Source organism: Solanum tuberosum, unplaced genomic scaffold, assembly GCF_000226075.1.
Source record: "Solanum tuberosum cultivar DM 1-3 516 R44 unplaced genomic scaffold, SolTub_3.0 scf00478, whole genome shotgun sequence".
NCBI classification, from domain to species: domain Eukaryota; kingdom Viridiplantae; phylum Streptophyta; class Magnoliopsida; order Solanales; family Solanaceae; genus Solanum; species Solanum tuberosum.
Window position 1 is genome coordinate 133,532 of NW_006239405.1, and position 13,412 is coordinate 146,943.

Sequence of the window (13,412 nt, forward strand, 5' to 3'; positions counted from 1 at the left end):
AATGGGTTCGACCCCAACTCTTTGTTGGGTTTAATACTAGAATACGATCGCCTACACCTAGTGTTCGATGAGGTGTAGATGAGCGTTTATCAGAGATGACAACACAAGGTACTTCTATTCAATCATAAAACATAGGAAGTTGAAGCATGCCATAATAAAACTGAAGTACAGGTAGGGAGTATGGCAATCAGATCCAACAATTATTGCAAGTCTGCTTGTGGAGTACTATGAGGAAATTCTAGGGAACAAAGACAGTGCATAGATGTCGACCAATAGGAGACTTGATAAGAAAAGGGAAGGTGCTTAAAGAAGAACAACAGTGTGCACTCATTCAGAGATTTGAACCGCAAGAAGTGAAAAAGGCTATGTTTCAAATTTACAGCACCAAGAGCCCTGGACCAGAAGGGTATGACAGTGGATTCTACAAGGCAGCATGGTCTTTGGTGGGAGAGGATGTCACAAATGCAGTGCAAGAATTTTTTCAGAATAGTAAGATTCTAAGGCAGATCAACTCAACAAGTATTACTCTCAATCCAAAAATAGAGGTGCCTGAAGTTGCCAGCCAATATAGACCAATCTCCTATAGCAATGTCATTTATAAGTGCATATCAAAATTAATCTGCAGTAGATTAAAAATTGTTGTCAGCCATATAGTAGCAAAAAACCAGTCAGCCTTTGTACAAGGGAGATCAATGATGCACAATTTGTTGATATGTCATGATTTACTAAGACACTACAATAGGAAGAATGTATCTCCTAGGAGTTTTATGAAAATAGATCTAAGGAAAGCTTATGACATGGTGAGCTGGGAGTTTATTGAGGAAGTCCTAGGTGGTTTTGGGTTTCCTGAACAATCCATCAAATGGATCATGTTGGGAGTTACTACTACAATATTTTCAACAAAGTGAATGGAGAGAACAATGGTTTTTTTCTGGAAAAAGAGGACTAAGACAAGGAGACCTTGCATCTAAGTTGCTCTTTGTATTAGTCATGGAATACTTGTCAAGAACACTTCAGACTATGAGTGAGCTTCCTGACTTCAGATTCCATCCAATGTATAAGAAGCTGCAACTCACTCACTTATTTTTTGTTGATGATCTCATGATATTCTGCAAGGGGAATGTGGCTTCAATGAGTAGATTAATGGAAGCGTTACCACACTTTAATGTTGCTACTGGTTTGGAGGCAAACTTGGACAAATCAAGTATATTCTTGGCTGGAGTTGATGAGGACACAAGAAGGAAAATTCTAACAAGAACTCAATTTTCAGTTGGTATATTCCCTATCAAGTACCTTGGCTTGCCTCTTTCACCAAAGAAATGGACAAAAACTGACATATTATTCTCTAATTGACAAGCTTACTCAAAGAATCAGTTTAACTTACTCAAAGAAGCTCTCATATGTTGGTAAGCTACAAGTGATTAATGTTGTACTATTTTCATTCCATAGTTTCTGGGGGACAGTGTTGATATTACCCCAAAGCATTCTCAAGAAAGTGGATAAGATATGCAGGAATTTCCTGTGGGGTAGTAGTGCTGATAACAGTAAGATAGGTTATGACTTATCTCTGCGGGTTATCTAATCAGGGCCAAGCACCTCAACATTTTCTACACCACCACCTCAGGTTCGAGGAGTACAACATGCATCTCCTGTGGCTCTCCTCATACATGCATCCTTGGAAACAGACATGTTTCCCCGATTGAATTATGCAGGGCTTATAATGACTAGTGACAAGCATGATCTCTTTTTATAGTTCTTAAAGTTAAATCCTCGAGTTTTCAATGGAACTGAATCTGAAGATGCTTATGATTTCCTTGTTGATTGTCATGAGTTTCTTCATAATATTAATATAGTGGAGTGATTTGGTGTTGAGTTTGTGACTGTTACTCCCCCTAAAACTAGTAGGTAAAACTAGAGCCTTGCGTGTGAGTTTTAGAGTTTGGTGTGTGGGCTAATGTTGTAAAATGTCTTCCCGTACCTAGGATGAGGTGTTTAGGAGTTAACATCAAGGTACTACCCCCCAAGAACCAACCAAGGGGTCCTTGATAACGACCCTAAAGTCTAACCCTAAACATCCCCAAAACTTCCCATTTGTGTGACCTACGAATGGGACCTACTGGGCGTAGGTCCATCCAAACCCCGTGGAACCAAGTCGTGGGCCAAGATCCATGTTGAGGAGCTACAAAACCCAACCCACGAGTGATCAGTACGGTCCATGGGTCCATCCACGCCCCGTGGGTGGGGGGTCATGGATGGGGCCTGCAAAGCTGCTTCAAAGTAGGCCAAGGTAAGTTAGTTTTAGGAAATTCCCAATTTAATTATTTTAGTGTAGGGTAGTTTTAATTCATTTTAATAGACTTATATAAGTATTTTTAAACCATTAACTAACCTAGTTACTTCATAATTCCCAATACCCCAAATCATAACTAACTTTACCCCCATATATTTCTCTCACTAAGAACCTCTATTGGAGAAGAAGAAGTCAAGGTCTAGGGCATAAGAACTCAACTTTTCCACTCAAATTCGTGAATAATCTTCAACTAAGGTATGGTAGTTTTGATTCATGGTTAACTTTTCATCCATGAAGTCCTTAAACTCTCAATTTGAAACTAGAAAATTCTCCAAAACCTAGGGTTTTCACTCCAAGTCATGGATTCTTTCTAAAAAAAAGTTTTCAATGATTTAATTTCTTATATTATGATAAAATTGATGAATTACCAAGGTTTTAAGATGAGTTCTTCAAGGATCCATGAATTTTCTAATTTTTCTAAAGTGCATCTTAAAGTTTGGGTAATATTATATGTTGATACAAGTGAATGAATAATGGTTGTTTATGGTGTAATTACATGATTTTAGTATTATTATACATGTATTCTTGATTAACTTAAGTTATTAGGGTGAAATTGATATAGTTTGGCTGATGCCATGGAATAGGCAATTGAGGGCTTACATGTGAGCTTCTAAGATTGATGAACTTTGTGAACTACGTGAGATTAGAGGAACTAAATATGAATTGCTTAAAACTAAAGCTTGTAAACATGAATTGATTAGATTAGGGCTTTTGTGATGGATCATAGTTTATTGGTATTGAGATCGAGTTTGTATGATGTTATATTACTATAATTGGTTAAGAATGAGGCATGTGATTAGATTATCTTGAGAATTAGGTATACATAATGATCATGTGAGGTATTTATTGAGAGTAAGTCTTGTAGTATGAATATGACTTCTAGGGCTTAACGGTAAAAGCTAATATAAATGAGCTAATGATGTTAAGGCTTTAAGAGAGAAGCTATTGTGTGTGTCAAAATGTATGTGGTTTTATTGTGGAAGGACTCCACCAACATGACCTATATTATGAGTGTTTGAGATTCATGCATTTTATAACTTAATTACTTGAACTATGATTATATCCATATCTAATAAGATGAATGCTAGATGTGCTGATTGAATATGGTCTTTGGTCCTTAAAGGGGAAATATATGATATTATACCGTCTTGTGAAAGTGTGTTCATGATTTAAGACCTTCTTTTGAGAAATTAAAGTGATCATAACTTTGATGTAATTGTGGTGTGGTTGAAAGTCTATTCTCACTCATACACACTTATACATGATTATGATGATATTATTGTGTTGATTGAAAGTTCATTCTCATAAACACATAATGAGTATAATGTGAAAGCTTTCCTCACATATTGAAGATTCTAGGTTGAAAGTTACTTCTCACCTAATTGAATCTATCATGAAGATTCTAGGTTGAAAGTCCATTCTCACCTAATGAATCTATGAGCTATCTTTATGAATTGTGTTGGATGGAGGGTAAGATACTCCTTCTTGCTTGTAACTTAAATTCAAGACTAAACATGTATTCATGGGAAGTTATGCCTAGCACCGAGTGGATGTTGAATATGAGATACAGGCTCTCCCATCAATTAAATAGGTCGGGTTTCTAAATGTAAATATCATGAGATGGTATCTCCCCCGTTAAGTAAGGTTGGGTTTCTAGTAGCAATCTCCTTATCCCATAACTACGTGCCCCCATAGGTTATTTAGCCATTGGATTCATTTCCAAACTAATACATTTTTGTTCTACCTTAGGCAAGTAGGACACCTCTTTATTGTGTGGGGCATGACACCGAATTCCATGCAAGCTCACATGGTCTATGTCGGTTAAGGCTAATTCCCACAAGGTCAAGTCTAGGATGTACTATGGCTATTCAAGGAGTTCTACTTAGTATGGGTGGGGGTATGGGACTTCATCCATGCATTGCACAAGTAGGCTTTGAGAGTATTTATGGTAGGTTCTTATTTGTCAAGATGACTCATGTAATGAATGTTCTTGTGTTTAAATGGTATTTGCATTTGATGTCAAGGCTACTTGTAATGTTGCATGTTAACTTGGACTATTGATGTGAGTTGCTTTCAATGATGTGGTTGACTAAAAGTGAATGTTTCCTAGTCTATTGAGAGATAGGCTAAGGATGAGATCAAAAGAGGGTAAACATGAATGAAGATCTAAAGTGACTTGCTTAGTGTAGGTGGGATTATGTGATCTTACCTATGCATTGCACAAGCTTGCCTTGAGGTGGATCATGAAGTGTTGCTTACATGACATGTTAACACTAGATTTTATTGACTATGCATATGTTCCTAATGATATTTCTTGTGTTCACTAGTTGTGATTGATGTCTACCATGCTATAGTATATATCACTTCATGATGTCTTTTATGCTTATGATTGTGTTTTCACACTACTTTCCAAATAATGGTTTAAACTAGTAAAGTGCATGCACTCAACTAAAATGTCCCTTTTAGCATGTTTTCAAAGGTTTTGATACATGGCTATCATACTTAGTACATTTTATGCTAACCCATATTTCTTCTACATTTTTACAAAGTGTAGGGTTTGGAGACTTGAGTTCTATTCTTGGAAGATAGGTTTCTAAGGAGCAAGGAGTTGAAGACTTGGTGAGTCCTCATAGCTTCGAGGACAAACCCACTATTTCCTTTATGTCTTTTATTTTATTTTTAGAGCTTTAGTATGGGCTATGTCCCAAAGTGTATTCGAGTATTGTAGATGGTTTGAGACATGGTGTCATAGACTCCGCTCATTTTTATAAAGACTTCCATTGTAAAAGAAAAGTTTTAAATTTCTGCAAAATTTCTTATGTTCTTATGTTATAATAAGCTAAGAGGCTTGTATAAGGCTCTTGGAGTTTTATATGTCGTGTTACGTCTAGAGGGTACTCTCGGGTCGTAACAAACTTAGTATCAGGGCACAAGATTTTTGGGATGGTTTTAGGATGTCTCAAACCACATCTAGTAGAGTCTTGTTCATAGTGTGAAGCGCACCACATTTACGAATAGGAGGCTACTGGATGTTAGGAAAAATCTCACTTCTTCATTCTTCAAGTCGTGCCATAGAGTTTAACTCTATAAGCTCTCTCTCATATTCCTGATCCTATAGTCTTTAAGTTATGACCACTTAAAGGGCTCATGCTACAAGGATGAAGGAAAAAAGGTTAGTGTTGATGCCAATTATGGCTATATGACTAGATGAGGCTTGATATGATAGGTTTAGATGGAATCCTTTGGTATGAATAGGTTACTTTATGGTTATGTGTGTTTGTTCGTAGAACACGACTTAGTCATGATGAGTTTTAGTGTGTGTTGGAGGATTTAATGAATAGTGGTGTATAAGTGATGCCTAGAGATGTTGAGTGAGTAGACTCATTTGAAAGAAGGTAGAAGTGTAATCCTCTATGGTTTAGAATCATCTTGAGTGATGAAGGTGAAAGTTTAGTGATAACTTGCTCCGACCTTAGAATTGAAAGATATGAGGCTTAGACGAGTCCGTATAGGCTTACTCCCAAGGGGGAGATAAGGTTCTTAGATATCAAGGTCGTTGGGTGTTTTAATGTTCATTATTAGGATTGGCTTGATACTCCCCCCCTTGAGAGGTGTAGTGAGCTTGAGAAGTTTAGTCTCGGTTTTGTAGGCTCATATGAGGTCTTGAGTGGTGTCGGTAAGGGTGTTGTGAGCTAGAGTGCCTAAATGAGAATCTCTCTAATTTAGAAGTTCCGGTAGAGGTCTTAAACCGGCAAGTTAAGAAATAGAAGAGTGAGGAAATTGCTTTCATGAAGGTGTGAAAGAGTGGTCTTTTGTGTGAAGGTTGTAGGTGAGGGTGCTACTTGGGAGGCCAAGGGCCAAAGAGATGTCCCGATATCCTTATCTCTCCTTCTATTCCTCCTTTAGCTTGAAATGATAAGTTTCTCTTGACTTGTTTCTTGATTGTGAAGTCTTGGATGTTGTAGATAGTTCCTCTAAATTTTCCTTGTTTTGGAAATCATGTGTGAATTATATGCTTTCCATAGTTTCCTTAAATGCGCATGTTCTTGATGAAATTCATGTTTAATAAGAAAATGAGTTTTTATGATTTATGTTCCTCGTGTTGTTGTGCATTTGGTATGAGTTGCCTATTTGAATTCATGAGATGTGTTAATGAACATGCTTTAGTATGCTTTTGAGAGTAATCGCATATTGGCTCCATGATGTTGTGTTGAGAATTATTTTAGTTGGATAAGTTAGTTCCTCCTATGCAAATGAGAAATATTGAGTTTCGTGCATATTGGGTTGTTAGAAGTAGTTCCTACTCCCTTGTATTGCATTGATGATGTTTTCAGATGGGATTAATGTTTTCTCCTTTAAATGATACATTGCTTTGATGTTTCATGCATGATGGGACTCTAGTCTAGAGTCTATAATTCCGAGGAGTATTTACAAGTGTCATTCGAGGACGAATGCATGTCCCTAAGGGGGAGATATTGTTACGCCCCCTAAGACTAGTAGGTGAAACTAGTGCCTTACGTGTGAGTTTTAGAGTTTGGTGTGTGGGCTAATGTTGTAAAATGGCTTCTCGTACCTAGGATGAGGTGTTTAGGGGTTAAACGTCAAGGTATGACCCCCCAAGGACCAACCAAGGGGTCCTTGAGGAGGACCCTAAATTCTAACCCCAAACAGCCCCAAAATTGCCCAATTGTGTGACCTACGGATAGGACCTATTCGGCGTAGGTCCATCCACACCCCGTGGAACCAAGTCATGGGTCAAGAGCCATGTTGAAGAGCTTCAGACCCCAACCCATGAGTGACCAGTATAGTCTGTGGGTCCATCCACGCCCCGTGGGTGGGAGGTCGTGGATGGGGCCTGCAAATCTGCCTTAAAGTCTGCCAAGCTAAGTTAGTTTTAGGAAATTCCCAATTTAATTATTTTAGTGTAGGGTCTTTTAATTCATTTTAATAGACTTATATAAGTATTTTTAAACCATTAACTAACTTATTTTCTTCATAATTCCCAAGACCCCAAATCATAACTAACTTTACCCCCAAATATTTCTCTCACTAAGAACCTCCATTGGAGAAGAAGAAGTCAAGGTCTAGGGCACAAGAACTCAACTTTTCCACTCTAATTCGTGAAGAATCTTCAACTAAGGTATGGTAGTTTTGATTCATGGTTAACTTTTCATCCATTAAGTCCTTAAACTCTATATTTCAAAGTAGAAAATTCTCCAAAACCTAGGGCTTTCACTCCAAGTCATGGATTCTTTCTAAAAAATGTTTTCAATGATTTAATTGCTTTATATAATGATCAAATTGATGAATTACCACTGTTTTAAGATGAATTCTTCAAGGATCCATGAATTTCCTAATTTTCCTAAAGTGGATCTTAAAGTATGGGTATTATTATATGTTGATACAAGTGAATGAATAACGGTTGTTTATGGTGTAATTACATTATTTTAGTATTATTATACATGTATTCTTGATTAAGTTATGGTATTAGGGTGAAATTGATATAGTTTGGTTTATGCCATGGAAGAGGCAATTGAGGGCTTAGATGTAACCTTCTAAGATTGATGAAACACTTTGTGAACTACTTGAGATTAGAGGAACTAAAGATGAATTACTTAAAAGTAAAGCTTGTAAACATGAATTGATTAGATTAGGGCTTATGTGATGGATCATGGTCTAGTGGTATCGAGATCAAGTTTGTATGATGTTTTATGACTATACTTGGTTAAGAATGAGGCATGTGATTAGATTTTCTTGACAATTAGGTATACATAATGACCATGTGAGGTATTTTTTTAGAGTAAGGCTTGTAGTATGAAGATGACTTCTAGGGCTTAATGGTAAAAGCTAATATAAATGCGTTAATGATGTTAAGGCTTTAAGAGGGAAGCTATTGTGTGTGTTGAATTTTATGTGGTTTTATTGTGGAAGGACTCCACCAACAAGACCTATATTATGAGTGTTTAGGATCATGCATTTTGTAACTTAATTACTTGAACTATGATTATTGATGCTTATCGTGACCAACGACACTAACCTACGGTACGAGTGTCTACGATCATCGATAGTATAGTAACCCAACTAAAGGTTGGGGTCGTGTCCTAAGGGAGTGGTTTTGAGAATTGATAGAAAAATAAAATTAAGCTCTAACTAGTCGTAGCTAAAGACATTAACGATTAAAAACATAGTAAATTAAAGGGGGCGACACAAAAGTGTCAAATATTGATTTGGGGGTTTTGTCACAAGTAGTAAAAATAGCAAAGGTTAACAAGATAATCAAGTATGGGGAAATATTCTTGGAGTATGACCGCAATACAAGTTCAGATAAATCGCTGGTTACATACTTTCAATAGAAAATTTGCAAGATAATAGTGACCAGGCTAAGCTTTAGATGGAAATAAGTTCCCTCTCGGGCCACTTACCCCATTTCAAATGGGTTCCTCTCGGACACCCATTTGCCACATAAAGACCAGCCTACGCCTTACCTCACTTACTCTCTCGAGCTAAGTGTTAGGATATGGGACTAGCGCTCACCCTCTCGAGTTGAACCTCATGTCGACCCACTCCTTAGGCCATCAGTCTAGTGGTTTTGATTTCGCGACTTCCCTCTCGGGCAAGCCGAAAACATATGGGTAGTTTTGTATTTGCAACTATAAACCCATTAAATTAAACCACAACCACTAGGTGAAATCACCATTAAAATGCATCTACCTATCAACAAGCAAGACCCAACAACAATATCAACACATATTTGCTAAATCACACCCCAAGAATTGGGGTTTTTAGCCACACATCAAAAATTAAAAAATACACCTAAAATGATACTAAAATCAAATGGGTATAAGAAATTAAACCTTATTATAAGAAAAGGAAGAAGAATGGAGAGGACCCACTTCCAACTTGGGGAAGATGATATCCTTCTCTCTTCAAGTCTCCCACAAAACCCTCTCCAAACTTGAGAGAAAATATCTAAAAAATGTACTATTCTATTCTGAAAATAATAATAATGGTTAAGAACTTCTAAAATTAATAACAAGTTTAGTATTTATAGACTTCAGAATATAGCGCTGGCGGATCTTCCAGCGAAGTTAGTTGATGCCACAAAATGACTCGGCGACTCGCCCTTCTTCTGTTTCATCGCCGTTTCATGCTTGGCTTCAGCATTTTCACATTCTGGACCATTGGGCGGTATAGTACTGCTTCGCAGAACTATTCGGCTAAGCGTTGACTGCTCTTCTCATCGCCTTTTTGATCCTCTTCCTTCAGGGCTTAGCATACTGGAACAAAGGGCGGAGTTTGTCCTTTCGGCGAATCGCCAAAGGTTCTTGGCGATGTTCATGCTTCAGCTTCTTCGTTCTTTTCAGCCTTTAGTTCCTTTTTGCGCCTAAGTGTCCATGCTTCCACTAAAACTTCAAATACCTGAAACTTAAGAGTTTTCATCAAATATTGAGACAAAATAAGCATTCGAGGACACTATTTCTATCAAAATAAAGCCCTAAATGAGTCCAATTTGTCGACTCATCAACACCTCCAACTTAAACTTTTGCTTGTCCTCAAGCAAACTTGAGTTCAGTCGTTCAAAAAGGGTGTACTCAAACAGTGCTACACAAGACTCAATCATGAGTGCACATAACAAGACTCAATTTACTTATGCAAGGACTAATTGTGTACTCAAAGATTCAAGTTGTGACACACTATACTAGAGATTCTCATGTTCGCAATGCTTGTTACTTCTGCAAGTTCAAGCTCAACAAACAACATCTAAATGCCCTCACATAAAGAATTATTCCATATTCACATATAAAGGTTAATCAATTCAAGATCAGGAATCAGATGCAACGCTCACACTCAAAAAGAGAAGCTAAATTCCCTAACACAAAGAATGATTCCATATTCCCACACAGAGGTTAATCAATTCAAGATCACGAATCTGATGCAACACTCACACTCAAAAAGAACAACACAATGCATGTTTTCACCCATAGGTTTGCCCTTATTTTCCAATCGACTTTCGATTCATTTTACTCAAGATCAAAAAGGACTTTCTAAGGCTTGCAATGGGGATGAGTGCAAAGGTATGGTAATTTAGGCTCAGTGGCTCCTTCCTTGTGGGATGCGGTATTCTCAAGACATTCCCTTCTTTTCTTTTATCAATTCTTTTTCTAGTGCTTCTAAGTCACCTTTTTATTCACCGTGACTTTTTCCTCGTGGGATGCGGTATTATCAAGGCATTCTCTTCTTTTCCTTTATCAATTCTTTTTCTAGTGCTTCTAAGTCAACTTTTTTTTTATTCTCCTCCATGGATTGCTTGAAACACAATTCCCTTCGTACTTTATTCCACATTTCATTTTTTATTTTATTTTTTGAATGGAATTGAATTGAAGGGGTTCAATTTTTATGCAATACCATGGGTTATGGGGGACTTTTCTTGCACTTATTGACTTCTCCTTTTCCCTTTCACCAGACCCTGCACTTAGGCTTTTGGCCTAAGTTGGCTATTCGCTAAACCACAACTCAAGAGGACTGTAGGTAGTGGTTCAAGTAAGATCTAGGGTTCATCAAGGTTCTTCCAAAGAAAGGTAAGGCTCAAATGGTGTTCAAAAGAGTTTTACACGCTCACGGGTAGGCCACAAAAGAGGTATATGTCAAATTTGGCTCACACTCTTTAAAATTTCCTAAGATCATATCAAGAAGACACCTTTCTAAATCAATCAGACTAACATGGAAAATTCTAGGTTTATTCATGCAAGTTTCAAAGCAAGCTAATCACACAAGGCATCGACACTTAAGTCAAACAAGACTACAAACTTTCGCTACTATGCAACGGTCATTACAAGAGAAACAATTCGATAAATGGCTAATCACAACGAGATGCAACGATTTCACATATTGTCTATGCAACTTCATTTGGCCTCATCATAGCCGTACATTCATGTTCGTTCAATTGAGAGCACTATTCAAGTCATCGGTATTGATCAAAATTGAGACTCATTTTTTGCGAAAGAACAACCACATTCAACTTACAAAGGGTGGAAAAAATGTGCGAAAAATTCAAAAAAATTTGGAAGGGTCAAAATCATTTACAATTAAAAACAAAAGAGACTCTCAAACAATCGCAAAGCAGTTTTGAAAACACAAATTAAAAACAGAACAGCCCAAATGTAATCGCAAAATGCAAACATCAAATAGCACACAAAAGATTAGCCTCACCCCACCACAAATAAAAGTGTTTCTCCTCAAATACATGTAATAAAGAATCCAAAAGGCAAAGTAAAGAAAGACAAGACATATAAAGAGGTAAAGAGGGATCCTGTCTATGCAGTCTCTCTATCTGCCGGGGCATTCGATGCATTTCCCTGAAGTAAAACCATGGTTCCCAGATTATTGTTGTTTTAGTCCTCGTTGTTTCCCTTTGTCGTGGCCTCTGCAGCAAGATTGGCTGCAATCATCTGATCTATCTCCTGAGCTGCTCCGAAGGCCCGTATTGCATTAACAAAACTTTGAACCCATGAAGGCACATTAGGGTCGATCGGAATTCGTCTCTTTGCTCTAGCTTCATTGGTATATTTCCTTGTCTGGCTAGCTCTGCTTTTTTTTCGTCTTTCTTGAACTTTCATGCTCTTATGTGCTTGGGTGGATCATTTCTCCCTGCGACTTTTGATCTAGCCATTACTGCAAAGACTTCGAGGATAAGTTAGATAGCACTTCAAACAGGATAGAAAGGGTGTTTCTGGGTGTGGAATCGCTTAGCCAAGCTAGTTGGCGAAGTACTTATCCTGTTAGGCCAATCGTTGAAACTAATGTACAACTGATGCAAGGGCACAGACAAAGGGCGAGCAAGGGATCTTTCGGCGAGTCGCCGAATACATTTTGCGAATTAAACTGACCATCGAAAGTCACAGATTAATCAATACATAAAGTATTCAGTTAAAGGCAGAATGGAGACGTTAGGCAAACCGCCGAGCGGTTCGACAGATTTTGTTCATCTCGCCGATCAGCTCAATGTGTCTAGTTTTAACCCATCGTTTCAAATTTCACCCTGCAACCCCAGATAGTGCAACTTACACTTATATAACTCGATTTCAATGAAAACTCAAAGAAACTTCTATTCTCACCGCTTAACAGTTCACTTCAAAGAAAAGCTAAGGGCTAGTCCCTCAAATCATGCAGAAAATATCAAGTTTTAATCGATAATAAATACAATCCTAGTGACTCAGAGACTCAACAGAGATTTTCTATTGTCAGTGATTATGCAAATGACTAAAAAATCTGATCAATTAACTGAGGAGTTTGATTACCAACCTTTGATTCCGAATTAGATAGTACTGGCTTGCTAGGCAGCAATGTGATCCTAATCCGAGCACAATTCAACACGTAAAATACTCTAAAAGTGCGAGAAATATAACTGCAAAAGTGTGAATGTGAGTTTGTGAAAAGGGACAAAGTGAAAGAAAGTGAATGAAATGGAACTTTTAAACTTGTGGCTTGTGATCGTCCAGTTTCTGCTCATTCGGCGATCTTAGTCGATCTCTCTCAATCACTCGGCGAAACGCCGAATATCTAATGTCCTCGCCGAATATAACAGAGTTTTCAGTTCAGGTGAGCAATGCATTGGCAGTCTTTATCGAGATCGCCAATTGGATAGGCAATGCACCAAAAAATATTCATACTCCGCTGAGTTTTACAGACTCAACCTTTAAGATGTATTACGTCAAATGGTGGGAATGATTGGGTGCGTCGAACTTGATACGCTCAAATTACACCTCTCTAAAGAAGTATAAGCGATCGTTATCAAGTAAAGAACTCAACTTGTAGGTTGGGGTCGATCCCACGAGGAAAATGGTTTAGACTTTACTTTAACCAACAATTATTTTCAATTAGCCAAAGTACTTCTAGAAACAAAGAAATAAAAAAAGGGGGGGATTTGTTGAACAAATTGTAAGAATTCAGTAAGTAATCAATAAACAAAAGTCAATTTCGGTTGTTATCAAGATGAGAAAATTAACTAGGGTATACGTGTTCACCACAAGCTCATAACGCAGTAATTCTAGTAACAGCAATT

The 13,412-nt window shown here is 37.5% G+C and overlaps 2 protein-coding genes across 2 annotated transcripts; both read left to right on the forward strand.

Moving 5' to 3' along the window:
- The first annotated feature begins 365 nt into the window (after positions 1–365).
- LOC107058312 (uncharacterized) lies at positions 366–908 on the forward strand. Its single transcript, XM_015303853.1, has one exon. It carries the CDS (start codon positions 366–368, stop codon positions 906–908), a length of 543 nt encoding a protein of 180 aa, XP_015159339.1.
- Positions 909–990: 82 nt separating this feature from the next.
- LOC107058313 (uncharacterized) lies at positions 991–1,353 on the forward strand. The gene has a single exon (XM_015303854.1). It carries the CDS (start codon positions 991–993, stop codon positions 1,351–1,353), a length of 363 nt encoding a protein of 120 aa, XP_015159340.1.
- Positions 1,354–13,412: the final 12,059 nt, after the last annotated feature.